A 26,956-nucleotide genomic window follows, 5' to 3' on the forward strand; every position below is an offset into this window, starting at 1 on the left:
CTTACGTCAATTTGATGTCAAAATATTGACGTCAATTTGATGTCAAAAACTGATGTCAATTTGATGTCAAAAACTGACGTCAATTTGATGTCAAAAACTGACGTCAATTTGATGTCAAAAACTGATGTCAATTTGATGTCAAAAACTGACGTCAATTTGATGTCAAAATATTGACGTCAATTTGATGTCAAAAACTGACGTCAATTTGATGTCAAAAACTGACGTCAATTTGATGACAAAAACTGACGTCAATTTGATGTCAAAATATTGACGTCAATTTGATGTCAAACACTGACGTCAATTTGATGTCAAAAACTGACGTCAATTTGATGTCAAAAAACGGATGTCAATTTGAAATATTTGACGTCAAATTGATGTAAAAAAACTGACGTCAATTTGATATATATATATATATATATATATATATATATATATATACTGCTGCTGTACAATATAGCGTACATGAAATTGACTGACGTCAATTTGATGTCAAATTGCTGCTGTACAATACAGCGTACAAGAATTACCCGTAGCAGATCTATACAGCTGGAGGTCGGCAAGGTGGAGGGTTTCTGAAAGCGTGCTGCACTGCTAAGGCAAGTGCTACTCATGTATTTGAAGACTGCCCACACAGCAGGAGACTCCTAGGCGGATCATCCACTAGTCCTGGACTTGGACTTGTCTTGGACTCAACAAAGGTGGACTTGACTACAGCTCTAGTTGCTAACAGACCTGCAGTTTTCTGGGAGATTGTTCCAGATATATGGTACATAAAGACTGAATGCTGCTTCACCATAGTTTGGACAGAAAGCAGACCTGCCCCAGATTACCTGAGAGGTCTGGATGGTTCATAACGTAGCAAAAGATCAGAAATGTACTTTCATATGGTCACAACGCAAATCAGAAATTTAAAAAAAGATTAAGTTTCAGTCTTTATCTGCAACTGTTAACCACCTTAAATTGTATTATATTTTAGGGTTTTAAAAAATTCCTTCATGTCAAAATTCAATTTGAAGGGGGGTGGTCTGCTGAAGGAGGCTTTTGAGAACACTGCATTGTTTTCGGTCATTAGAGGTATGTGTGTGCGTGCAAACATTGACCAGTCAAATTATCTCTGTTTTTAGGCTGAATGGTGATACACAATGTTTATCTTTTTTTTAAAGAAGTGGTTCAATAAATTCTTTGAATGTGATATCAGGCTATATTAAATGATATAGTCTCAATCTATATTGCTTTGAAAAATATATTCATATATTTCTAAAAACTATATTGGCCAGCCCTAGTGTCCTAGCCCTTTTTTTTGTAATATTTTGTAAAGTAGTAATATATATATATATATATATATATATATATATATATATATATATATATATATATATATATATATATATATATATATAAAATTGTATTGTATTTGTAAAATTTTATTTATTATTTATTTTTCATTTTGTATTATCTTGAGTTCTTTTTCTAAATAAAACATTTTTGTATTTAATTTGTTTGAATGGATTGTCATTTATGAGAACCTGTTATATTTAAAGGTGCTAAAGAGGATGTTTTGTTTTATACATTTTTGCAATATTACTTGAAACTGTCTTTACTAACTGATAAAAGACTATTTATTAGGTGTACTGAAAGGAATAATATTAATATACATCATCTGTGCACGAGGTAGGGCCTTAAAAACATTAGCCAATCATTTACGCGATCACCGCGTAAACGATTGGCCCTCTGGCTTGTCAATCACTGCCGTGACGTTCCTTGTGAGAGACGAGCGCGCTCCAGTAACTTTCCACACTCCACTGCGCCGCATGCAATGTTTTTGTCAGGAGACAGGAATAACAAGTGCAGATTATGAGTTACCTGCGGTGAGTCCGACATAATGAATCCAAAAAACATGATACAGCGAATGCCGGTGGTAAACACTCGTGTTCCAATACTCGTGCACGAGTTTTGTCAGGCGTTCCTTTGAAATTAGCTGTGAAGGAGGGGGGTTGTTCTTACGCATGCGCTCATTTCAAAAACTCACTAACAGTCTTTGGTTTCTCAGTCGACGAAAAAATCCTCTATCACCTTTAAGTGAAAAGTATCCTTTAGACATTATTTTGGTTGTTTATAACATGTATATATGTAGTCATTCATTAGCTGTATATTTGATGACTAGTCTATTCTTGGGCTGCGGTTACATTAGGTTATTCTTTAGGCTGCTATTAAATTTTCACTGACAGCCCAAATTCAGCCTTGTTTTAGCCTAGAACAATATTCACTGTATATTAGACATAAATATATAGTCATTCAATAGCGGTCTAATTGATGACTACTCTTGGGTTATGGTTAGACGTCTATTAGATTTTCACGGACTGCCCAAATTTTGCCTCGTTTTAGCCTAAATGTCAGGGCTGTGTTTTGACGGCTATTAGACGTCTTTTAGACATAAAATTGCTTGCTGGGTTTGTTTAAAAAGATCAATTTTTTGTTTAAAAATGATCTATTGTGTTTGTTTGTTTATGTGAAGATATAGGCCTAGCTCAAATATGATATTGGAATTTTATTTTGGAAGACAAAAAAAGTTTAATTTAAGAGGTGTTTAAAACCAACATTCGGAAACCATTTCTAAAAAAACAAGCATTTATGTCAATGGAATTTCGTAACCTTATAGTTGCTGAAATAACAGCTTACCCACTTTCCATGTGACAACTAGCCCCGGCGTCCTCTACATGTTGCATTTTTAATACCAACCTCTAGGTGGCAACCAATACAAATGAAGCGACTGGATCCGTGTCACAACGGTCGCACATTTAACCCTCTATTCCCTGTGAATGCACGCAAGTCCATTGCATTCTCAAAAAAAAAAAAAGGAATAAATCTAAATTGCTTTAAACCTACATATGCATCAGAGAAGTGACACTGCGACACAAAGTAGAGGAGGCGTGGCCTCTCATTAATATTACCCAAGAGGCGTGGCTTGGCTTCACCTGAGTCTGTTCTGAGGAACCGCATGTGCGTGCAGCGCAGTACAGTCAGATCTCCAGAGCAGAGGCATCATTAGCAGCACAACGGGGAATCCTATGGAAACACAGGGTGACTGACGCTTACTTTTTCTGAAACACTGAGGTAATGTAACTACAGTGTTTATGATACATCTCTGACATTTTTCATGTGCTTTTTTTATTACATTTGTGTAGTTATTGGTTTGTATCGTTGCGCATAATCTGTTGTAATGTATGCGGAGCCTGCTGGGGTGTCTACACGCAGGTGAAGGTGACTGGGAATGAGTGCCAGAAGTGTCCTTAAAAATACCGCAGTGGTGTGCAATCTGATGTAGACCACACGCCGTAACAAACTAAAACACTTTTTTTCATAATGGTCATAAAAGTCGAGTATCTATTTGACACTGAGGGATTTATCAGACGTATCAGAGATGTCAGTTATTGTGAGCTCCTTTTTATTCTGAAAGTTGACCAGGAATTGAAAAATACATGTGTAAATCAAAATTGCTTCAATTTAGCATTTCAAGTCTATTCATAATTACTTCTACCTTGCTCAACTAATATTGATTATTAATAAAATGTAGACCTACTAAATTATTAGCATGCTTTCGATCTGTGCAGTATTTATTAGGGCCAGAGTTTAGTGTTTATGTCCTTTTTTCTGTGCTGGAATAAATTAATATTTTTAATAATTTTTCTAATAATTCAGAAATAAGTAAAATTGCATCTCTGTGCCAGAGGATGACAGAAAGAGTGGATCAGATTATTTAAAAGATGTGTTTAGAAATTTCAGATAATGAATTCAGTGAAACCAAATAACATCCCCCATTTTGATTGTTTTGTTCTAATGGGGAATGTCTCAACTCTCATGGGCTTTCACAGAGCTCACCTCAATCCAGTTAAGGGATGTTGGCACAAAACCGTCCTAAGCTGGTGCATGACATTTTTTTGGCAACCAAGCCATGAAAACATCTTCAGAAACAGTGCCCTTGTCTTTTGATTTAATTAACTCATTAAGTAGACAGATAATGCACTCATTAATGGCATCAAAGTAACTTTGTCTGTTAATCTTGTCTAGTGCATTCTTGAATAGTTCATTCTTTCCATTACATCAAATCAAACATGTTATTTATTTACATCAAAACTGCTTTCATAGGAGAATTAGTGATAATGTCTGATGGAATGCAAGCTTGAACTATTTTGACATACATAATTATAACTAACAATAAATTATAAATGAAAACAAATGCAATGCATTTCGGCATGCAGTAATCAATATTTATGAGAGATATTGAAATAAGACTTGAAAATCTTTTGACTCTTTCAGTGCAGCTAAACTAGATTAAGTGCAGATGGCGAATTAGTGAGATATGCCATAAAATCCCACATTTGGGTGATTGGAGGTATTTCTTCACCATCTGTGGAAATGTCAGACTCGAAATATAGTATTTATATTGTTCGCCTGACAGATGGCTATATCAGAAATGATTTCTTATTTCATGACCTTCTATGCTTGATGCTTCTGTATGCACTAATTACAGAATAAAGGCCTGGTTTCACAGACAGGGCTTTGATTAAGCCAGGATTAGGCCTTAGTTAAATTAGGACATTTAGCTTTTATAAAAAAAAACATTACTGGTGCGCATCTTGAAACAAAACAACGACATATTTTAAGATACGTTGGTGCAAGCTGCTTTCAGTTAAAACAGCTCAAACATGCATTTTAGTCTGGGACTAGGCTTAAGCCTTGTCTGTGATGTGAACCTGGGGGATAGTGTAGATGCAGACAGACAAATCAGGGTTGCCATGTCTGGGCCATGTGTAAACTGTTGCCGTGGGTTGATTTTTTTAAAGGTATGACATTGCATCAGTTATATTTGACTGAAATGCTTCATTCTACCAATGATAAAACTGTGATAGATATTTAGTTTTGTGGAGGAAGGCCACTGGTAGGGAGCCTATATGATTTGTGTTTATGATCACTGCGATATGGTGTTTTTTAATTTGCATAACAGTGACTGTTAAATATGTATTTTAGGCATGTGGATGGCAAATTTTGAGTTTTGATATGTGGGATGTGGTCATTTGGCTACTTTTGGACTATTTTTGATTGGCCATTGGAGTAGTTTTTTTTGCAGACCTTAGGCAAATGTACATTTCCAGCATGTAACATGTTTAGGGGGGATGTCTTGCTATTCAATGCTACCCTGAGAAGGGTGCTTATTGTAACAGGAGAGGTGTTAACGCATGTGTTTACAGTGTATAGATGGAACTGTGTGATTTGCATTAACCCAGCAGCTTTCCAGCAAGGTACAAGAAACTGGAGCAAAGCAAAGCCATTTATATAGACTTCAGTGTGCTCTGTACTGGCTGCATATATTGTATCTATATCCACTGCATCCATATCCATTTCACTGTCACATAATGGTGCTTCTAGACAACAAACACATTTAAGCGATACCTCATAATATACAAAGCATTTTTGTGAGACTAAGTGTTTTGAAATGAAGTTTACTGACTCTAAATTGAATCAAAAGCTACAAAATTTGCTTTTGATGCAGTTCTCCAAAGCCAAAAATTGTGCATCCTCCACATCCAGAGTCCATGCCAGAAAAATATTTTAAAATGACTGCCTGGACGCAGTGTGTCCAAGAAAAAGCTTTGTATTGTTTTATTGTCGTCCCTTCAATATTAACCATTTTATTGCCATCTTATATGCATGATGTACTTGGAAAGTGAAGAAAATGGTTATGCTGCTCTAAAGTGCATCAAATGCATCAGTGATCATGATGTTGCTTCAATCCACATTTATAAGTGCATTTCATCAAGATGTGTGTTCCCTGAGAAACAAATCCATGAGCTTTTTCTGAGCACAATGCTGTACCAGCTACAGGAATGTGAATTGTGTTGCACATTTTTTATGTGATACCCGGAGACTTTTTAACATCTCTGTAGAGTTTGATAATAATTCAGCAGACATGCATTGCACTATGAAATGTTTAGTGGATGCATTTGTTTATGATGTGCTTTCTCATCAACCCATCTGCTCTTGATATGCATCTCAGGAAGGAAAAGTCTTACTCATTTTATCTTGCCAATGCAGCGGGAAACCTTTGACAGAGCAAGGATGAGTTAGCAGCCCATGACTGCACTGCTGGAAGGGGAGCCTGTTCTAGTGAATCAGCATCAATTACACCACATTATCTTCAGCAGAGTGTTGCTGGAAGGACCTGCCTGGATCCTAGCAGAACCTAAGTGCATCCTTTTGATCATGGGGCAGACCAAACTGCTAACCTCCATGCTAGTGGGGCTCGGACACCTAATATCCGTCATTTGGGGTTTTCCATTTGGACCAGTCCTTGATGTGGATGTCACCCCCAGAACAACTGTACATGTCAATGGTAAGGCTCTTTACATGTAATTCTGTTTTGTGCACCATTAAGAACAGAATTGAGATTGCCTAGAACATTGGCCTTCATTGAATTGACATTTTTGTATAGTAAAAATAAATAAATAGTTCATGAAAAATAAATAAACCAGGGTGAAACAACACAATGCATTATGTGTGTTGAAGTTCTTTGAATTGCAATTCAGTAAATTTCTCTTCTTGTCACTCCAAATTCCAAAATTAAAGAAAGCCAATTCTTCATTTCTGAATTTTGCTTGATGCAATTACCTCAATATCAGATTGTAGTGTTACATAGCATGCACTTGGTATGTTTCAATAGCTTATATTCTTATTAAAAAAGATTTGAATAAATATTAAACCTTGAATTATACATCATGAGGCCATTTACTTAGTCATTTACTTAGTTTCCATTGTCAATAAAGGTAACAGGTGTGTTTTGCTTCATTCATGGGCTGTGCTGAATATGTTTGACATTGTTTTGCCTGAAGTGCTGGAGGCTATGTCAGTTTCTGGATATTATTAAACGGCCCTTCTCACTTGTCCTGGCCCAGTTCATGAGATTCACACAGCAGATGCTGTGAGAATATAAAGTGAGATTAGGTCACACTCACTCCTGTGAGGTTAGTTATCATGTAGTGTACATACCCTGCTATAGTAAATGTATCCCATTTATATACACCACCTTTCAAAATTTTGGGGTCAGTAATATATATTTTTTTTTTTTTTTGAAAGAAAGAAATTAATACTTTTATTCAGCAAGGATGCATTAAAAATCTAAATAGACCGTAAAGACTGTGTTACAAAATTATACTTCAAATAAATGCTGATCTTTTGAACTTTCTATTTGTTATGTCCCTTAGATGTTGGAGAAATATTGGATAGGCGTAAAAGGGAGTGTAATATTAAAAAGAAAATGTGTGTGTGTTTCAAAATGATGGAATGGCAGTAAAAGAGAAGGATATAGACCGTACTATTGATTCAATTTGAAAAATGTATTTTTCAAAGTGTACAGTGCCAAATAAAAAAAGGGAAAAAATCAATAACAACAAATCACAACAATACAAATCAGACCAGTTGGGAAGGCGAGCACCAAACAAAGGAAATAAATAGAAAAAAATGCATCTAACTAGTTTTTATCAACTAAACTATCAAAAAAAAAAAAATTAAACTAATTATCAAAGAATTCTGAAAAAATATTAAGCAGCACAACTGTTTTCAACATTGATGATAATAAGAAATGTTTCTTGAGCAGCAGATCAGCATATTAGAATGATTTCTGAAGGATCATGACTGAAGACTGGAGTAATGATGATGAAAATTCAGCTTTGTCATCTTAGGAATAAATTACATTGTAAAATGTATTAAAATAGAAAGCAGATATTTTAAATTGTAATAATATGACACAATATTACTGTATTTTTTGATCAAATTAATGCAGTCTTGGTGAACATAAGAGACTTCTTTCATAAACATTACAAAATCTTACCAACCCTAAACCTTTGAACTATAGAGTATACTGCACATATAGTGGCCATTACATACCAAAGTGTTTACCAAAGAGGTCAGTAAGTAAGGTCAATACAGTGAGTCTCAAACTCCATTGTTTCCTCCTTCTTATGTAAATCTCATTTGTTTAAAAGACCTCCGAAGAACAGGCGAATCTCAACATAACACCGACTGTTACCTAACAGTCGGGGTGTACGCCCCAGTATTTGCATATGCCAGCCCATGTTCCCAACATTATGAAAGGCATTACACAAGGGCAGGCATTAACGTCTGGAGCAGCACAGCCGAATCATCAGACTAGTTAAGCAAGCAAGGACAATAGTGAAAAATGGCAGATGGAGCAATAATAACTGACATGATCCATGATATCATGATATTTTTAGTGATATTTGTAAACTGTCTTTCTAAATGTTTCGTTAGCATGTTGCTAATGTACTGTTAAATGTGGTTGAAGTAACCATTGTTTCAAGAGAGCCGTCGCTATTTTCATTTTTTAAACACTTGCAGTCTGTATAATTCATAAACACAACTTCATTCTTTATAAATCTCTCCAACAGTGTAGCATTAGCCGTTAGCCACGGAGCACTATCAAACTCATTCAGAATCAATTTAAACATCCAAATAGATACTATACTTACGCGATTAGACATGCTGCATGACAACCACTTTGTAAAGATCCATTTTGAGGGTTATATTAGCTGTGTCAACTTGCTGTTCAAGGCAAGCACGAGCTCCGTGGGCGGAGAGCACGAGAATTAAAGGGGCCGCAAAGCACGAATCGGCTCATATTTAATGATGCCCCAAAATAGGCAGTTAAAAAAATTTATAAAAAAAAATTGAGCTGAAACTTCACAGACACATTCAGGGGACACCTTAGACTTATATTACATCTTGTAAAAAAACATTCAATGGCACCTTTAAGAGGCCTAGACAAAGTGATTGTGAGCCAGGCCTCTCAGCGCAGGGCCTCACTGATGCTCTTAAATCTGCCACAGCTTGTTGTCTTTATGTTTTTGCACCAAATGGGTTTCCAATAAATGTAGGTGAACGTTAATAGCTGTTATTGATGAATAATGCCTACAATTTGGAATAAAGCCCAAGCTTTTTCTATAGCTGAATGTTCTCTCGGAGTAGATTTGCCATCTGACTGCACTGATTAAGATAAATGTGTATTTATCACCACAGACTCACTCCATCGTTTAAGCCAATTTTCCTATTTCTGGCTGGTCGGGGTGCTTGAACAAATAGATTGATGTTTTGATAGTGCTTACAGAGCCAGTGTTTACATTTTAGGTGGAATCAGTCTATGAATGACTCTGAAAAGCTGAATATAAAGCCTTTTTAACCATCTTAAAATGATATATACGTCAGTTTTTTACTTTATTGCATGTAAGAAAATTGACATACTTGTAAAATGATTAAGCATGTTTTGACATCTTTCATACATCTTTACCCACTCACTCAGCTACTTAAACTGAAGTGTTGCTAAAGATTTCTGCTGCATAATAGCTCAATCCATTTGTGCTCACACACTGCAGATTTTGTTCATGTAATTTTGTCTCCATTATTGTATTTTTCTCCTTGCCCTGGTTGACTCAAGTCCTTGACCTATATTTGGTCTCTCTTGGGATGAGAGGTAGAGCTAGAGCATACAGAATGAGAAGGGAGAGTGTACACATAAATGTAGGAGCGTATTTTCTCTGTTAAATCAAATTTGTGTCTCACAATATGTCTATACAGGGAGAATGTTAAAATTTTAAATTAAAAATGAGCACAATGAGGGTGTAACAAAAGGTGCTAACTTGCTTTAATGGTTTGCTGTAGTGGTTTTGAGTAGATTGAGTGTTTTCTTTTTATCTTCAGGTCATTGGGTTCTTGGTTGTCTGGTTTTTGTAGTGCTTAGCAGACCTGAAGTAATGCTGAAATGAAATATGTATACATGTGTAATTCGTCTGGGGTAGTAGGACAAGGGGAAAAGTGCATCTGGGGTCTTTAGAGATAAAGTCTATCTCTGACTTTGTATGTCTGTCTATTGATGTCTAAAGACCTTGAGACCTTGTAATTTTGTAGAAATAATTTTAGTCATGGAAATGTAATGTGCGTTTGTATAAATATATATCCTTATCCAGCTATCGCTAAAGACATGGAAAAAGTCATGGAAATTCATTGGTCAAAAGGTGTGGGTAGTTTCTGCTGAACGTCTGATAAAAAGAATCACAGTATGAGAGTTATCGTGTAAGGTCAGGAGGTTTGTAGAAAAGAGCTATATCTGTATAACTGTTCGGCAAGCAAGGTAACATTTCTTGAAAACACTGAGGATCACAGAAAAGGCATTTAAAATACACATCTAACATTCACTTTTTGTTGTAAACAAGAGTTATAGCTCTCCTCTGAGACTAATAAAAAGGTAGGCTTGATAATCCAAACCCACAGAATCCAGCCCTCAGATGGAGGGGGTTTTAGCTGCGTGGGGGTTGCTGTTGTCTTGGTGACAGGATTTGAGCGGTGGCATCTACTTCCTTCTTTTAGTACAGAAATAACATCAATAATAAAAACACATTTGTTTACATTGCATTATGCTACAAATTATATCTTGCATTATGCAAAAAAGTGTGTCTGAGATTTATTTTATTGTTCTAATAGAGAATTGCTTGTGTTTGTTTTTCCCTACATTTGCTTCCTGGACTTTGGGTCCATTTTAAAAGGGGACCTATTATGCAAAATTAACTTTTACATGTTGTTTGAACATAAGTGAGTGTACACAACTACCTTATAATGATAAAAAGCCACCCACTTTTTTTTTAGGGGACCTATTATGACCCGTTTACAATATGTAATACAAGTCTCTGGTGTCCCCAGAATGTGTCTGTGAAGTTTCAGCTCAAAATATAATTTATTATAGCTTGACAAATTTGCCCTTATTTGTGTGTGAGCAAAAACATGCTGTTTTTGTGTGTCCCTTTAAATGCAAATGAGCTGCTGCTCCCCATTTCCAGAAGAGGGTGGAGCTGTAACAGCTTGTGCTTCGGTTGCTCAACAACAACAAAGCTGGAGAATCTCACGCAGCCAAAATTACGATTGGAGAGACTCAGGAATAAGTTACAACTTTAGAATGCATCTGGACATTTCTGAATGGCTAGTGGATAAATTTATGGAGTTTCTGTGGAGTTGATTCAACTCATCGACTAGCATGTGTCGTCATGTTAAACTTTTGTGCAAATCCAGTGTTGAATTGACCCTCGTTTGTGAAGCAGTCTGGCGTAAAATGACGGCATGGCAACAACACTGTTCTACAACTCTTCTTCTCTTCTAAAGCGGCCTAACATGGCCTCACACTCTTTGTTGCATGTTCCCAGGGGCAGGGTTGATGTAAATTTTGGGGTTTGTGATGTCACCAACCTAGGAAGAAGCTCATTGTAGTCCCTACCAGCTGTTTGTTATAGTCCTTAAAGGTGCCATTGAATGTTTTTTACAAGATGTAATATAAGTCTAAGGTGTCCCCTGAATGTGTCTGTGAAGTTGCAGCTTTTTTAACTGCCTATTTTGAGGCATAATTAGAAATGCACCGATTCAGGGCTGCGGCCCCTTTAATTGCTCACGCTCTCCGCCCCCTCCCGAGCTCTCGACTCTATCACTGCATAAACAAAGTTCACACAGCTAATATAACCCTCAAAATGGATCTTTACAAAGTGTTCGTCATGCAGCATGTCTAATTGCGTAAGTATAGTACTTATTTGGATGTTTATATTTGATTCTGAATGAGTTTGATAGTGCTCCATGGCTAACGACTAATGCTACACTGTTGGAGAGATTTATAAAGAATGAAGTTGTGTTTATGAATTATACAGACTGCAAGTGTTTAAAAGTGAAAATAGCGACGGCTCTTGTCTCCGTGAATACAGTAAGAAACGATGGTAACTTTAACCACATTTAACAGTACATTAGCAACATGATAACGAAACACTTAGACAATTTACAAATATCACTAAAAATATCATGTTATCATGGATCATGTCAGTTATTATTGCTCCATCTGACATTTTTCGCTGTTGTCCTTGCTTGCTTACCTAGTCTGATGATTCAGCTCTGCACAGATCCAGACGTTCTGCCCTTGTGTAATGCCTCGATCATGGGCTGGCATATGCAAATATTGGGGGCGTACACCCCGACTGTTACGTAACAGTCAGTGTTATGTTGAGATTTGCCTGTTCTTCGGAGGTCTTTTAAACAAATGAGATTTATATGAGGAGGAGGAAACAATGGAGTTTGAGACTCACTGAATGTCATTTCCATGTACTGAACTCTTGTTATTTAACTATATTTTCAATTTGATGGCACCTTTAAAAAGCGCTTTCTGTAAAAGAAAAAATCACCCTTTACATTGAACTTTGAGCATCGTAACTTTTCAGATGTTATTTATGCTCAAACAGCAACATTACACACTAACTAAAGTTAAAAATGTGAAATCATAATCAAGGACCTCTTAAATCCCCATAAAACCTCAACAGTCTCATAGAACAAGCCGATTTCATTTTCTGTACAATGTGACATCACATTGTGAACTTTGTGTTTTTGACGTAACCCTGTGTGTATTTGACAGTTTAAGCACAATAAAGCATGAAAGAGAAGTTAGTTTAATACTCACGAGACGTGCCATCTGACAGCCAGCTTTCTGTGCACGTGCTTCAAATGTGTGCTCAGAAAATGATAAATTAGAAGGTTTAAACTGATAAAGCTTTAAAACGCATGCAGATAATAAACTTTCAGGATGAAGAATGACCGTGATCGCAATATAGATGATAATCAAAACCAAATAGATGGTTTGTTAGTATTTGGCAGAGTATCTGATGCAGGCAGGAGCTGTTGAAGGAAGTGCTAATCCAAGGAGTAGCTCATTTGCATTTAAAGACACACACACAAAATGGGTATTTACAACATTGTATAATTAATGATCTGTGAGGTATTTTGAGCTGAAACTTTTCAGACACATTCTGGGGACACCAGAGACTTAAATTACATCTGGGGAAAAAAGGTGGCATTATAGATCCCCTATAAAACCAGTTTTTGCTTTCCTCTCCAACCAAAAACTAAATTTCCCTGCCAAGAAACAATATTTAAAACTTATGACTCTTTTCAAATTCTTTTTGTATTTTACATTGTGTCGTAACTATGAAATCACAATGCTCAGCTAATTTTTTTCTTATATATTTTTTAGTTCCATTTGTTTTGTTTGTAATCTAACAAAAAATGTTATCCTTTTAAGACACTGTCAAGTTATTTTTAAAACTCATCTCCAGACTCCTGGATTCTGTTGTTATTATTATCTTATTTTTTATTTCTGTTGCATCTTATTTGGTAGCTCCACCCACTGTGAAAGCTCATTGGTCCAGAATTCCAGATTGCCTGTGATTGACAGCATTTTCACTTCCAGTTCAGACAGACAAATTACTAATCTCTGGGAACCTGGTTCGAGCTTGATTTGGACTCTGAACTCTCAGTGGTTGCCACATGGTTGATGATCAGTTCAATGCCAAGAACTGGAACCAATCAATGACCATTATTGCTTTTTGGGCAAGATATTTATCAAAAGGTTGCTGAAGCAGAACTGCAGTAAGTTCACAGTAAGTCAATGATTTGAAATGAAAAACATCTATTAAATGTCAAGTTCCATTTAATCATGTTTGTATAGTTACACTTAATGTTTTCAAATATAAAACTTAGATAAATGTCAATTTAACAGCCTGTGCAAACTTCCTGGGCTCATATTACATGGTTTTGGTACATAATAAAATACAGATCCCGATTAGTGTTAGTGTGTGAATTATTAAAGCAGTACTGTGAGATGTCCTATTAATGGGATTGAGTATATTTTGTAGTCCTGGTAAAGCTGGACCATGGTTGTGTAATGTTGATCACGTCTGCAGCTGACTGTTCTCACCCGGCAGTGTCAGTATTTATTTAGTCAGTGCTTGCTCCCTAGCAAACACGATTCTGATTGGACACAGGACCACTGTGGCTGCTCGGCCAAGTTTGTTTGGTCCAGGGGTGGCGTGAGTCAACAGTCAAGTCACACACAGACAGATGCACAAAAATGCATCGGTTTGTAGCATTAGGTGAGAGCTACAATACTTACCCATTGTAGTGTGTCCTTGGGCCATATACACACCCACCCACACACTGTCATATTTTCATGTCATATATTCATACACACATATACTCTAATATAAGAAGAATATGCTCCTATTTCAAGTTCATACAGACAAACACATCCATTGTGCACAATTTGCATATTACCGGCTTGGCACAAAGGTTTTGTGGTTGAAACTTGGTTCAAGTCTTATAGGGAACAGTAAACAAACCACATAAACACACTGCTAGAACACAACAGGAGGCCTTGGGCGCTGTGTTGACTCTGCTCATGGATTTGTTCCCCCAGTGATGCACAGAGTCCGCTTGTTTTTATAGACTGGTGCAATAGGGCAGTTAGTGTACCTATCTAGCAGCCCACAGGCTGTTTTTTTTTTCTTTTTTTTCGTGAGTCCCATGTTTGCCATAATGTTATGTTACGCCGTAACCGTTCCAAAAGAAAGTGTTTATTAGAAATTGCGTTCATATTGTGTTACAAATAATTTGATGAAAATGTATTTTATCATGTCATATTATTGTAATTTCTTTTGTTTAAGCCTATGTGTGAACTCTCTTCCCGGTCCTCACATTTTAAACAGATATAAATGCAAATAGCCTAAAATAAATAACATAAATGTATTGTTTATTTAAGTTTTGAGATTTATGCATTAAAATAAATGTAGTTCTTAATACACAATATAATAATGACAGCAATAAACCATCACATCTTATTGTGCATATGAAAATACAAAGTTAAAGCATGCAAAGCAGTAGCAAGCTGTTGTTGTCATAGAAAACAATATGAAAACAATGGAATGACATGCGTTCCTGGGTCAACATATTTTGTTGATCCTGGAACAACTGTTACAGATCCCTTGTTTCCCTGGACTCCATTTCCCAGAATCCTCCTGTTCTCCTCACCTGCACACACTTCCCTCGTCAGTTCCTCATCATCACGGATCACCTGCACCTGGACTCTATTGTTAGCACTCCTATATATTGCACTCACTCCCTTCACTCCTTGTCCGTTCTCTGTTTATGTTACCGTATGTTGGATGTACTCTGCCTTTGTGTTCATTAAAGTATTGTTTGATTGTGGAAATCCGTATCAGCCTCATCTCTACACCAGCATACCGTAACAGAAGAACGGACCAAAAACGTTGGATTTTCACAGGGAAAAAAAATGGAGACTTTCCCCAGCTCCCTGGATCCAGCTCCTCCAACGCCTCTCACCCTGACAGCCAGCGATCGCCTTATTGGGCTCCTGCAGGTAGGACGTTCGCTGGAGAGGTATGTGGAGGAGTTCGTTGAGCTTGCTTATTTGTCTGACTGGCCTGAAGCAGTTTTGATCTCCCTGTTTTTGGATGGATTGGATGACGACACTATCCGTTTTGATGAACCTGTTTTTTGTTTCTCCTTAAGCGAAACTATCAATTTAATTTTGTGGTTAAATGGCTCCAAATTCTTTGTGGAAGAGGTTCAGGATCAGTGTTGTCGTCCGGTCCATCCAGAAACACGGTTGGCCGGGCCAGTCAGTCAACCTCCGGCTTCCTCCGCACACCTTTCCAGCGATCTCCCTGCCTGCCCCAGGCTGGACCCATATTCCGCTACTGGGCCCAGTAAGCGGAGGAGGAGGAAGAAAGCGGCCCCAATGTCTCCAGAGCCCGCTCCAGTGTCTCCAGAGCCCGCTCCAGTGTCTCCAGAGCCCGCTCCAGTGTCTCCAGAGCCCGCTCCAGTGTCTCCAGAGCCCGCTCCAGTGTCTCCAGAGCCCGCTCCAGTGTCTCCAGAGCCCGCTCCAGTGTCTCCAGAGCCCGCTCCAGTGTCTCCAGAGCCCGCTCCAGTGTCTCCAGAGCCCGCTCCAGTGTCTCCAGAGCCCGCTCCAGTGTCTCCAGAGCCCGCTCCAGTGTCTCCAGAGCCCGCTCCAGTGTCTCCAGAGCCCGCTCCAGTGTCTCCAGAGCCAGCTCCAGTCCCCACAGAGCCAGCTCCAGTGCCTGTGGGGATTTTAATTGTATTTGAGGGGATGAAATGGCCCTCAACCCCAGTCTCCTCCGAGCCAAGTTCTCCAGTCTCCGCCGAGCCAAGTTCCCCAGTCTCCGCCGCCGAGCCAAGTTCCCCAGTCTCCGCCGCCGAGCCAAGTTCCCCAGTCTCCGCCGCCGAGCCAAGTTCCCCAGTCTCCGCCGCCGAGCCAAGTTCCCCAGTCTCCGCCGCCGAGCCAAGTTCCCCAGTCTCCGCCGCCGAGCCAAGTTCCCCAGTCTCCGCCGCCGAGCCAAGTTCCCCAGTCTCCGCCGCCGAGCCAAGTTCCCCAGTCTCCGCCGCCGAGCCAAGTTCCCCAGTCTCCGCCGCCGAGCCAAGTTCCCCAGTCTCCGCCGCCGAGCCAAGTTCCCCAGTCTCCGCCGCCGAGCCAAGTTCCCCAGTCTCCGCCGCCGAGCCAAGTTCCCCAGTCTCCGCCGCCGAGCCAAGTTCCCCAGTCTCCGCCGCCGAGCCAAGTTCCCCAGTCTCCGCCGCCGAGCCAAGTTCCCCAGTCTCCGCCGCCGAGCCAAGTTCCCCAGTCTCCGCCGCCGAGCCAAGTTCCCCAGTCTCCGCCGCCGAGCCAAGTTCCCCAGTCTCCGCCGCCGAGCCAAGTTCCCCAGTCTCCGCCGCCGAGCCAAGTTCCCCAGTCTCCGCCGCCGAGCCAAGTTCCCCAGTCTCCGCCGCCGAGCCAAGTTCCCCAGTCTCCGCCGCCGAGCCAAGTTCCCCAGTCTCCGCCGCCGAGCCAAGTTCCCCAGTCTCCGCCGCCGAGCCAAGTTCCCCAGTCTCCGCCGCCGAGCAAGCGGCGGCGCCAGTCTCCGCCGCCGAGCCAAGCGGCGGCGCCAGTCTCCGCCGCCGAGCCAAGTTCCCCAGTCTCCGCCGCCGAGCCAAGTTCCCCAGTCTCCGCCGCCGAGCCAAGTTCCCCAGTCTCCGCCGCCGAGCAAGCGGCGGCGCCAGTCTCCGCCGCCGAGCAAGTTCCCCAGTCTCCGCCGGCGCCAAGTTCCCCGGTCTCCGCCGCCGAGCAAGCGGCGGCGCCAGTCTCCGCCGCCGAGCAAGCGGCGGCGCCAGTCTCCGCCGCCGAGCAAGCGGCGGCGCCAGTCTCCGCCTCCGAGCAAGCGGCGGCGCCAGTCTCCGCCTCCGAGCAAGCGGCGGCGCCAGTCTCCGCCTCCGAGCAAGCGGCGGCGCCAGTCTCCGCCTCCGAGCAAGCGGCGGCGCCAGTCTCCGCCTCCGAGCAAGCGGCGGCGCCAGTCTCCGCCTCCGAGCAAGCGGCGGCGCCAGTCTCCGCCTCCGAGCAAGCGGCGGCGCCAGTCTCCGCCTCCGAGCAAGCGGCGGCGCCAGTCTCCGCCTCCGAGCAAGCGGCGGCGCCAGTCTCCGCCTCCGAGCAAGCGGCGGCGCCAGTCTCCGCCTCCGAGCAAGCGGCGGCGCCAGTCTCCGCCTCCGAGCAAGCGGCGGCGCCAGTCTCCGCCTCCGAGCAAGCGGCGGCGCCAGTCTCCGCCTCCGAGCAAGCGGCGGCGCCAGTCTCCGCCTCCGAGCAAGCGGCGGCGCCAGTCTCCGCCTCCGAGCAAGCGGCGGCGCCAGTCTCCGCCTCCGAGCAAGCGGCGGCGCCAGTCTCCGCCTCCGAGCAAGCGGCGGCGCCAGTCTCCGCCTCCGAGCAAGCGGCGGCGCCAGTCTCCGCCTCCGAGCAAGCGGCGGCGCCAGTCTCCGCCTCCGAGCAAGCGGCGGCGCCAGTCTCCGCCTCCGAGCAAGCGGCGGCGCCAGTCTCCGCCTCCGAGCAAGCGGCGGCGCCAGTCTCCGCCTCCGAGCAAGCGGCGGCGCCAGTCTCCGCCTCCGAGCAAGCGGCGGCGCCAGTCTCAGCCGCCGCCGAGACCTCAGCTCCAGTCTCAGCCGCCGCCGAGCCCTCAGCTCCAGCCGCCGCCGAGCCAGCCCCTATTATGAACTTTGTGGTTGAAACAACATACAGCCCTAAGACTGTTTACCCTCCCTGCCTCCCTCTCCCACCTCCATCCATTTGTGTTTGTACTGAACCTCCACCTCAAGCCCCCTCGCCCAGATCTCCACCTCGGACCTCTGGGCGATTACCTACACCCTGGCTCCAACCTCCCTCTGCTCCACCGTTGCCCATCAGTCCTCCAGCCTCACAAGTCTCCATCCTGCCCCCGTTCACACCTTGGTCCCTCGTCAGCCTGCCCTCCCCTCTGGACTGCACTCCTCCGTCTCCGCTCCGTCCCTCCATCCCTCGTTTCCAGTTGGCTTCCTCACTCCCCCTGGTGTTCACTTTGTTGTCTGTCGTCTGTGTTCAACTGCGGCCTTCTGGAGCCCCGGCTGCGCTTCGGTCGGCGGAGCCATGGATTCCGCCATCTCCCGCCGGTCCTTCAGCGCCGCCTGGGCACTACGGCATGAAGCCTTCGGTCCCTGACCCGCCATGGCGGCCTGCTGCACCTGACCCGCCATGGCGGCCTGCTGCACCTGACCCGCCATGTCTGCCCGCTGCACCTGACCCGCCATGTCTTCCCGCTGCATGTCTGCCCGCTGCACCTGACCCGCCATGGCTGCCCGCTGCACCTGACCCGCCATGGCTGCCCACGGCTCCTGACCCCCCATGGCTGCCCACGGCTCCTGACCCCCCATGGCCGCCTTCGGCTCCTGATCCACCATGGCTGCCCACGGCTCCTGACCCCCCATGGCCGCCTTCGGCTCCTGATCCACCATGGCTGCCCACGGCTCCTGACCTGCCATGGTTTTTGGACCTGCCCTGGAGACCTCCACTCCAGTCTACTCCTCCCCCTGCTCCGGTTTGAGGTCTCCAGGGCGCCCGCCCCCCTCCTGGTTGTTACATCTACGGCGCGAGGACGCGCCTACCGGGAGGGGGAGGTACTGTTACAGATCCCTTGTTTCCCTGGACTCCATTTCCCAGAATCCTCCTGTTCTCCTCACCTGCACACACTTCCCTCGTCAGTTCCTCATCATCACGGATCACCTGCACCTGGACTCTATTGTTAGCACTCCTATATATTGCACTCACTCCCTTCACTCCTTGTCCGTTCTCTGTTTATGTTACCGTATGTTGGATGTACTCTGCCTTTGTGTTCATTAAAGTATTGTTTGATTGTGGAAATCCGTATCAGCCTCATCTCTACACCAGCATCCTTAACAACAACATTCTAGTCTGAAAATTTAGTCTTAACCCCATTCCTACCCCTAAACCTAACCCTACCCATAAGTTATGCCAAAAATCAGAGAGAAATGATAGATGAATAACACTGATATAAAAGCATCAGTTCATGATTTTAAGCCTAAACTTAACATAATCTGTAAACTTGTCCCTCAAATCTGATTGGTTGATTTGAATGTTGTTCCAGGATCAACAAAAATGTTGACCCAGGAACATGTTGAACTCAGCAATATCAGGTTATGCAGCACATTTATACAATAAATGCAGCTTAAAGTGCTTTACAATAAAAAAACATTACAATAAGCATGAAAACAACTTAAAATACCATAATGAATGTAATATGCATAACAAAAAATGGAAATGAAAACCAATAATAAAAGTAAACAATACAAAGAATGCCAGAAAATTCATTTGCTAGTTTAAAGTTAAAGTAAAATTAGCTTTCTTTTAAAAATATTTAGCAAGCTGGCTTTCTTATTATCTATTGTTAATGTGCTCCATAACTTTGGGCCATAATTGACAAAGGCGACATCCCTTCATTTTTTTTTCTCCAATTGTTAAAGGGATAGTTCACCCAAAAATGAACGTTTCCCATGATTTACTCACCCTTAAGCCATCCTATGTGTATATATGACTATCTTCTTTCAGACAAACACAATCAGAGATATATTTAAAAATATCCTTAGTCCTCCAAGGTTCATAATGGTTGTGAATGGAGAGACGCATTTTGAAGTAAAAATATAATGCATTCATCCATAAAAAAGTAATCAATATGAATCCAGTGTGTTAATAAAGGGCTTCTGAAGCGAAGTGATGCGTTTTTGTAAGAAAAAACTTTATAAAGTCAATAACTAGCTTCCGGCGCATGACCGGAAGTCAATTTGTGGGGGAAGAGTATCCTTTGACTTGACGCACAACGTAATGACGAACACAGAGGCACAGAGGATAGAGCAAAACAAATCACCAGTCATGGATTATAAGAGAAATTTCAGAGGACTTTGATATAAGAAAAGAGGAGCTTAAATTTATTGCACAGAATATGGAATTTAAATTTAAATATGGATATTTTCCTTACAAAAACGCATTTCTTCGCTTCAGAAGGCCTTTATTAACCACCCGGAGTTGTATGGATTAATTTTTATGGATGGATGCATTATTTTTTACTTCAAAATGCAGCCTTCTATTCATCACCATTGGAGGACTAAGGATATTTTTAAATATATCTCTGATTGTGTTCATCTGAAAGAAGACTACACCTAGGATGGCTTGGGTAAATCATGGGATAATTTTCATTTTTGGGTGAACTATCCCTTTAACCCTTTTTTTTTTTTACATTTTTATACTCACCATATGATAAAATTAATACAAGGCCATTTTTACTGCTATACTCAAAAAAATGAATTGTTGGATTTACTTAAAAAAATAAGCGTCAAGTGGTTCCATGCAACAATATTGAGTAATTTGTACAAAAAAACTATTTAGTTGAATGAACAAAAGAAATTAAAGTAAAGCTGACAACATTTAAATACAAATCATTTGAATGTCACTGTTACATAACGTTTATATGTGCAGTTTACTTAATAATGTTATGTTGATTACATAAGGTGAAATTTTTTTTTTCTTTGAATAATCATTTAAATTAAAAGGATACAACATATCAGAATGCAGCCCCTCACCCCAAAATGCACTCAAAAATAACTAATTGAACAAACTCAATTGAATTGAGAGCAGGAATTTCATCCTACAAACATGCGTATATAAGTGCACACAGCCTAAACACAGGCGACACTCTTCTGCATGATGGTAACCACAAAATTCAAAAACATTACAGAAACAACTCTAAATATCCAACATAACTGAACATTAAACACTAACATAAACTAAAAACATCTTTCCCTTTATTGAAAAATACATAAAATAACACTTTAATCCCTAAATTTACTCTCCTAATGCAGTTCCTTGCAAAGCATGCTGGGAACTACGGATCCCCTGCACAGTTAGTTATGTCAACAATAATGTGTGCGTTTCACACAGCAATGTTAAGTTGACTGAACAAACACTTACTAAGTAAAGCAGACAATACTCAATTTTAGTAGAAAGAACGCAGTTAAATTACATTCATGTAGTTACATGAGTTTTTAAGTAATGTGAACAAAGGTGGTTTGAGTGAAACTAACAACAGTGAAAGTTCATTTTTTTTGAGTGTATTCTAACTTGCATTAATATGAAAAAAAGATCATGAAGTCAAATGAGAGACTTGAAAGTAACGCTAGGTTAAGCTGTCATTATACAAAATTATTTGACTACTCAGTGCCACGATTGACTAATTAGAATCAAGCATTCAAGAGACAAATGTGTCAGATGTACATAGCATAAAGGCTTTGCCAGGCATGTACGTCCAAATTAATACTCTGGCCTTCCCTTTTCCTGTAAATCCTGATATGTTGTTATTAAAGTGCAATACTGGTATGGCTACGGATGTGTGTATGAGTGTCTGTGTGCGTACATGGTCCAAGGACACACAATGTGCTTTGAGCTCAAAGGCTTTTGTGTGATCTCTCAGTTTATCATCAGCTCTGCACTCATCACTGTGTGTTACAGCCACTATCTTTCTCTATCTACACAATGAGACACAAGGATTAACTACACACACAGAATGTCGTCACTTTGCCCGAGGTCTTAAATCGTGTTTGCATAACTTAATAGTTTCTTTCCTGTTATGAGTAATATTAGCCTCTGGTCCTCTCACGCGCACAGCAGCCCGTAGGTCTGTTCCGACCTTTCTTTGATTGACAGTTTAGATCCTCATGGCCTTGACTTTTAGGTTTATACTGCCACTCATTCTCACACTAGCTCAAAACACTAGACCTGTACTGCTTGTTTGTATGTGTTTGTTTTGCTAAAAAGAACCGGCTCACAAGATTCATTCGTTAGGAAAGCGGACTACACCGTTTGCTCTGTTTGCTTTTAGTTCTAAAAAAGAACTGCTTCATAAGAGTCATTCGCTCAGGAATTTGACCAAACTGATTGCTCTGTATGCTTTTGATTCACCAAAAAGAACTGGCTCATAAGAGTCATTAATTCGGGAATCAGACTCCATTGGTTGCACTGTATGATTTTGATTCATTAAAAATAATTGACTCAGTCATTCATTGAGGAATCAGACTACACTGGTTGTGCTGTATGTTTTTGATTCACTATAAAGAAATGGCTCACCAGAGGCATTTGTTCTGGAATCGTATTACACTGGTTATGCTGTATGCATTTGATTCACTAAAAAATAAAAAAAACAGATCACAAGAGTCACTTGTTTAGGAATTGGACTAAACTGGATGCACTGGATGCTTTTGATTCACTAAAAAGAACCAGCCCACAAGAGTCATTTATTAGAGAATCAAACTACACTGGTTCCGCTGTATAATTTTGGTTCACTGAAAAGAACCGACTCAAAGTCATTCATTCAGGAATTAGACTACACTGGTTGTGCTATATGTTTTTGATTTGCTAAAAAGAGTCAGATCTCAAGACTCACTCATTTGGGAATCAGACTATACTTGTTGCACTGTATGCTTTTGATTCGCCAAAAAGAACCGACTCACACGAGTCATTTGTTCTGAAATCGGACTACGATTTCAGAATTCTGTTTGCTTTTAGTTCTAAAAAATAACTGCTTCATAAGAGTCATTCTCTCAGGAATTTGACTAAACTGATTACTCTGTCTGCTTTTGATTCACCAAAAAGAACTGGCTCATATGAGTCATTCATTCAGGAATCAGACTCCATTGGTTGCACTGTATGATTTTGATTCATTAAAAATAATCGACTCAGTCATTCATTCAGGAATCAGACTACACTGGTTGTATGCTGTATGTTTTTGATGGCTCACAAGAGGCATTTGTTCTGGAATCGTATTACACCTGTTATGCTGTATGCATTTGATTCACTAAAAAAAAGATCACAAGAGTCACTTGTTTAGGAATTGGACTACACTGGATGCTTTTGATTAACTAAAAAGAACCAGCCCACAAGAGAGAATCAAACTACACTGGTTCCGCTGTATAATTTTGGTTCACTGAAAAGAACCGACTCAAAGTCATTCATTCAGGAATTAGACTACACTGGTTATGCTATATGTTTTTGATTTGCTAAAAAGAACTAACTCACAAGAGTCATTTGTTCTGAATCGGACATGTTTGCTTTTAGTTCTCTAAAAAGAACTGCTTCATAAGAGTCATTCTCTCTGGAATTTGACTACTCCAATTGCTATGTCTGCTTTTGATCCACCAAAAAGAACTGGCTCATAAGAGTCATTCATTCAGGAATCAGACTACACTGGTTGTGCTTTTTGCTTTTAGTTCACTAAAAAGAACTGCTTCATAAGAGTCGTTCTAAAAATGGCCTCAATGAGCCATCGGATTTTATGGAAAATATCTTAATTTATGTTCCGAAGATGAACGAAGGTCTTAAGGGTGTAAAACGACTTGAGGGTGAGTAATAATGACAAAATTTTCATTGTTGGGTGAACTAAGCCTTTAAGTTCTGATTCCAAATCCTTTATATTCCATGCTTGGACACTGGATCCTGGATGTACCGTATATTGTTGCTGATGTAGACTTTTAGCATGTGTATGGGGGCTGGGTGGTTTGCGAGGCAGGGGAAGGGCATTTGAGGGGTACCACGGTTGATATGTGGCCTAATACTGCCAAGTCTCATCAGTAGAGCCCACCCGTCTCTCAGTATGGGGCAGGAAATCTCAGCACGCAGTGTTGTAGATGGGCAAAACAAATCCTTTTCTTTTCAGAATGTGCCTGGGCTACTTTATGCCCTTAATTCGAGGAGGCAGACCACCCAAATAAGTTTTAATATTTACTAAATCACTGTACATAAAAACAGAAAGTGCTAAATGCACTATTCTTTTAGAACACCTATTTTGATTTCTCTTTCCCTAACTCTTTTTATTGTGCCAACATTTCTTTTTTACAGTGAAATTAGATCTTAGATTAATGTGACAGTTTTGCCACATTGATGCAAATCATGCAATATATTCTCATGCTCCTCTACTTCTTTCACCCACAAAGCTTTGTTTCATTATTCTGTTTCCATGGTCATGTTTTCTTTGTTGCTTTTTAGTTATTCATCGGTTATATTGAGAATTCAGCTCTCCATTCATTTCAGTTAAAAGATTTCCAATAATTGACAGAAGAGTATATGGAGCTATAAGTGAGTCTCTATGATGTTGACACAATTTGGTCATGTTTGTCCCTGTTTTTCTAACTGGGTCTCTCTCTGTGTTGGCAGGGCTGCTGGGTTGTAATCATTTCCATGGAGCTGCAGTGAACTATAGCTCTCTGTTACTGGAGGATGGGCCTGGGTTGCTGTATGTTGGGGCCAGAGAGGCCATTTACAAACTGGACACGGCCAACATCTCTGACACCAATATCTCTCTTTCTGTGAGTTCTGCCTCTGCTAGAATATGTTTCATTCTACCTAATGCAGCTGGGCTTCTAATAGTTGTTGTCCATGTCTGTATAACAGCTGGAATGGGCAGCATCTGCTGAACAGAAGAGGCAGTGCCTGAGCAAAGGAAAGAACAATCAGGTATTGCCAGTCTTGATGTGTAGAATATCCTCCCCTAAATCCCGCAGCTCAACTCAAGTCAGGGAAAAAACACTGGTAAAATATAATGTTTTAGTTGCTTTGGATGAAACTTTCTTCCAAATGTATTAGGGACCACCACATCGGTATCGGCTGATTTATGTTCATTTTTAATGTTATTGTTATCTGTCCGATAAGAACATTTGGCCGATATATTAAAGCTGACAAAAAGTGGATTATTTCCTTAAGCTGAGACAGTTCAGATGCGCACTGTTCGCCATGATGGTTTTGAATTGCTTAAAATATGATTGAAATCACTTCAAAAAGGAATATACAGTACAATGTACAGTGCAAGTCTGTCATATAGGCTACATAATATAATGAGAACGTTATAATTGTGTGCTTGGGACATGGCTTTTAATGGTGAGCATTTTGTTTTTGTAATCAGGCTCTCAAAAATTATATATACATTTTGATTTAGATTTATTGGCCAATATATCAGTTATCAGCTTTCAAATATAATCGGTTATTGGTATCGGCCAAAATTGTAATTGGTGCATCCCTAAAATGTGTAGTTTATAAATGGAAAACCACATCTGAAGTGCTGTATATCATGAACATTTGTACTTTTTTGTGATATACAGGTATAAAGGCCCGTACCCTAAATCCATTTTGTCAGAAAAGCCGGTATTGTCCACCGTCAGGTATCGCAAATTCACGTTTTACAGCTGAAGCCGACAAGCGCCATTGTTGTTTGTGTACAGAAACCGATAAGTCCGTTTTAGCGAATCAGCGCACAGTATTCAGGTCAGGTGACAAGGCTTCTCGTCACTTCAAAAAGACGCGCTAGCTGAGGGAAGTTTTGTCAAAGTTGACTAAAAGTGATCGAGGATTTATAATTTCGACTCCTGTAAGTCCTTGTACACCATACACGACTTACATGCTGAAAAATTGGCTGTTCTTTTGCGTGTGTGTGTGCGCACAGTGAGTGGATATGTGTGTGTGTGTGCGCGCGTTTGTGTTTTGTTTAACTCTGAAACATGAAATGTGGAGTTATTTGCTTTTGCCAAAAAACGACTGTTGGAGTTATCTGCTTTTGCTAAAAAACAAAATTTTAATATATATAAAAAACATACTTTCAATGAACTTTAATTTTTAAATTTACCTGTATTTTTTAGAGTTATTATTACTTAATCAAAACAATCCAACTGCAGTTTGACTGATATTACTTGGAATGCACAATAAAAAAACATGATTTGTGAGAATTGATAAAAATGGAGTTAACTTCTTCAAAACTCTTTAACTATAAAGATAACGATTAAGATATAGTTTTAAAAAATCATTCTCAATATTAAAGAATAGCAGAGTTCACACCACAACTATAGCTATATCTACACCAAGAAACGATATCGTTGGAATCACTTTCAGAATTGTTTTCCTGCTTAGTTGACTTTATGAAAATGACCCCAAGCTTTACTCACCCTCAAGAAATTCTAGGTGTATCTGACTTTATTCTTTCTGATAAACACAATCGGAGTTATATTAATTGATGTCCTGACATGTACAAGCTTTATAATGGCAGTGAACTGCACCAACGAGTATGAAGCTCAAAAAAAGTTCATCCATCCATCAAAAACAACTCCAGGGGGGTTAATAAAGGCCTTCTGAAGCAAAGCGATGCATTTGTGTAAGTAAAATATCCATATTTAATAAGTGATGAAGTAAAATATCTAGCTTCTGCCGGACCGCCTTCCATATTTAATTTATGAACTTTTTTCGTAATTTGAATACAGAAGGCGTAGAACGTTGCATAAGCTTTAAGTAATAAAAATGTATTGCTGTTTATTTATTTGAATACTAAAGGCAGTCTGGCAGAAGCTAGATATTTTACTTCATAACTTGTAATAAAGCCTTTATTAACCCCTCAGAGCTGTGTGAAGTACGTTTTTGATGGATGGATGCACTTTCTTGAGCTTCATACTCGTTGGTCCCGTTCACTGCCACTATAAAGCTCAGATTCGTCAGGATATTTATTAATATAACTCCGATTGTGTTCATCAGAAAGAAGAAAGTCATATACACCTTGGATGGCTTGAGGGTGAGTAAATATTGGGGTAATTTTCATTTTAAAGTGAACTAATCCTTTTAAGA

At 40.6% G+C, this 26,956-nt stretch overlaps 1 protein-coding gene across 3 annotated transcripts in view; it reads left to right on the plus strand.

Moving 5' to 3' along the window:
- The first annotated feature begins 3,019 nt into the window (after positions 1–3,019).
- sema4gb (sema domain, immunoglobulin domain (Ig), transmembrane domain (TM) and short cytoplasmic domain, (semaphorin) 4Gb) overlaps positions 3,020–26,956 on the plus strand; it is a 41,541-nt gene continuing 17,604 nt past the window's right edge. For 2 of the 3 annotated variants that reach the window (XR_010892761.1, XM_067370002.1), the window contains exons 1-4: positions 3,020–3,114; positions 6,094–6,391; positions 24,509–24,660; positions 24,746–24,808. Coding sequence is in view for 2 of the 3 variants with exons in the window: in XM_067370002.1 (XP_067226103.1) it covers positions 6,133–6,391; positions 24,509–24,660; positions 24,746–24,808 (474 nt within the window). In the remaining variant the exon portion in view is untranslated. The remainder of the gene's footprint in view (positions 3,115–6,093; positions 6,392–24,508; positions 24,661–24,745; positions 24,809–26,956) is intronic. The other variant, XM_067370003.1, reaches the window with a different exon arrangement.

The sequence above is a fragment of the Chanodichthys erythropterus genome, chromosome 19, assembly GCF_024489055.1.
Source record: "Chanodichthys erythropterus isolate Z2021 chromosome 19, ASM2448905v1, whole genome shotgun sequence".
NCBI lineage: Eukaryota > Metazoa > Chordata > Actinopteri > Cypriniformes > Xenocyprididae > Chanodichthys > Chanodichthys erythropterus.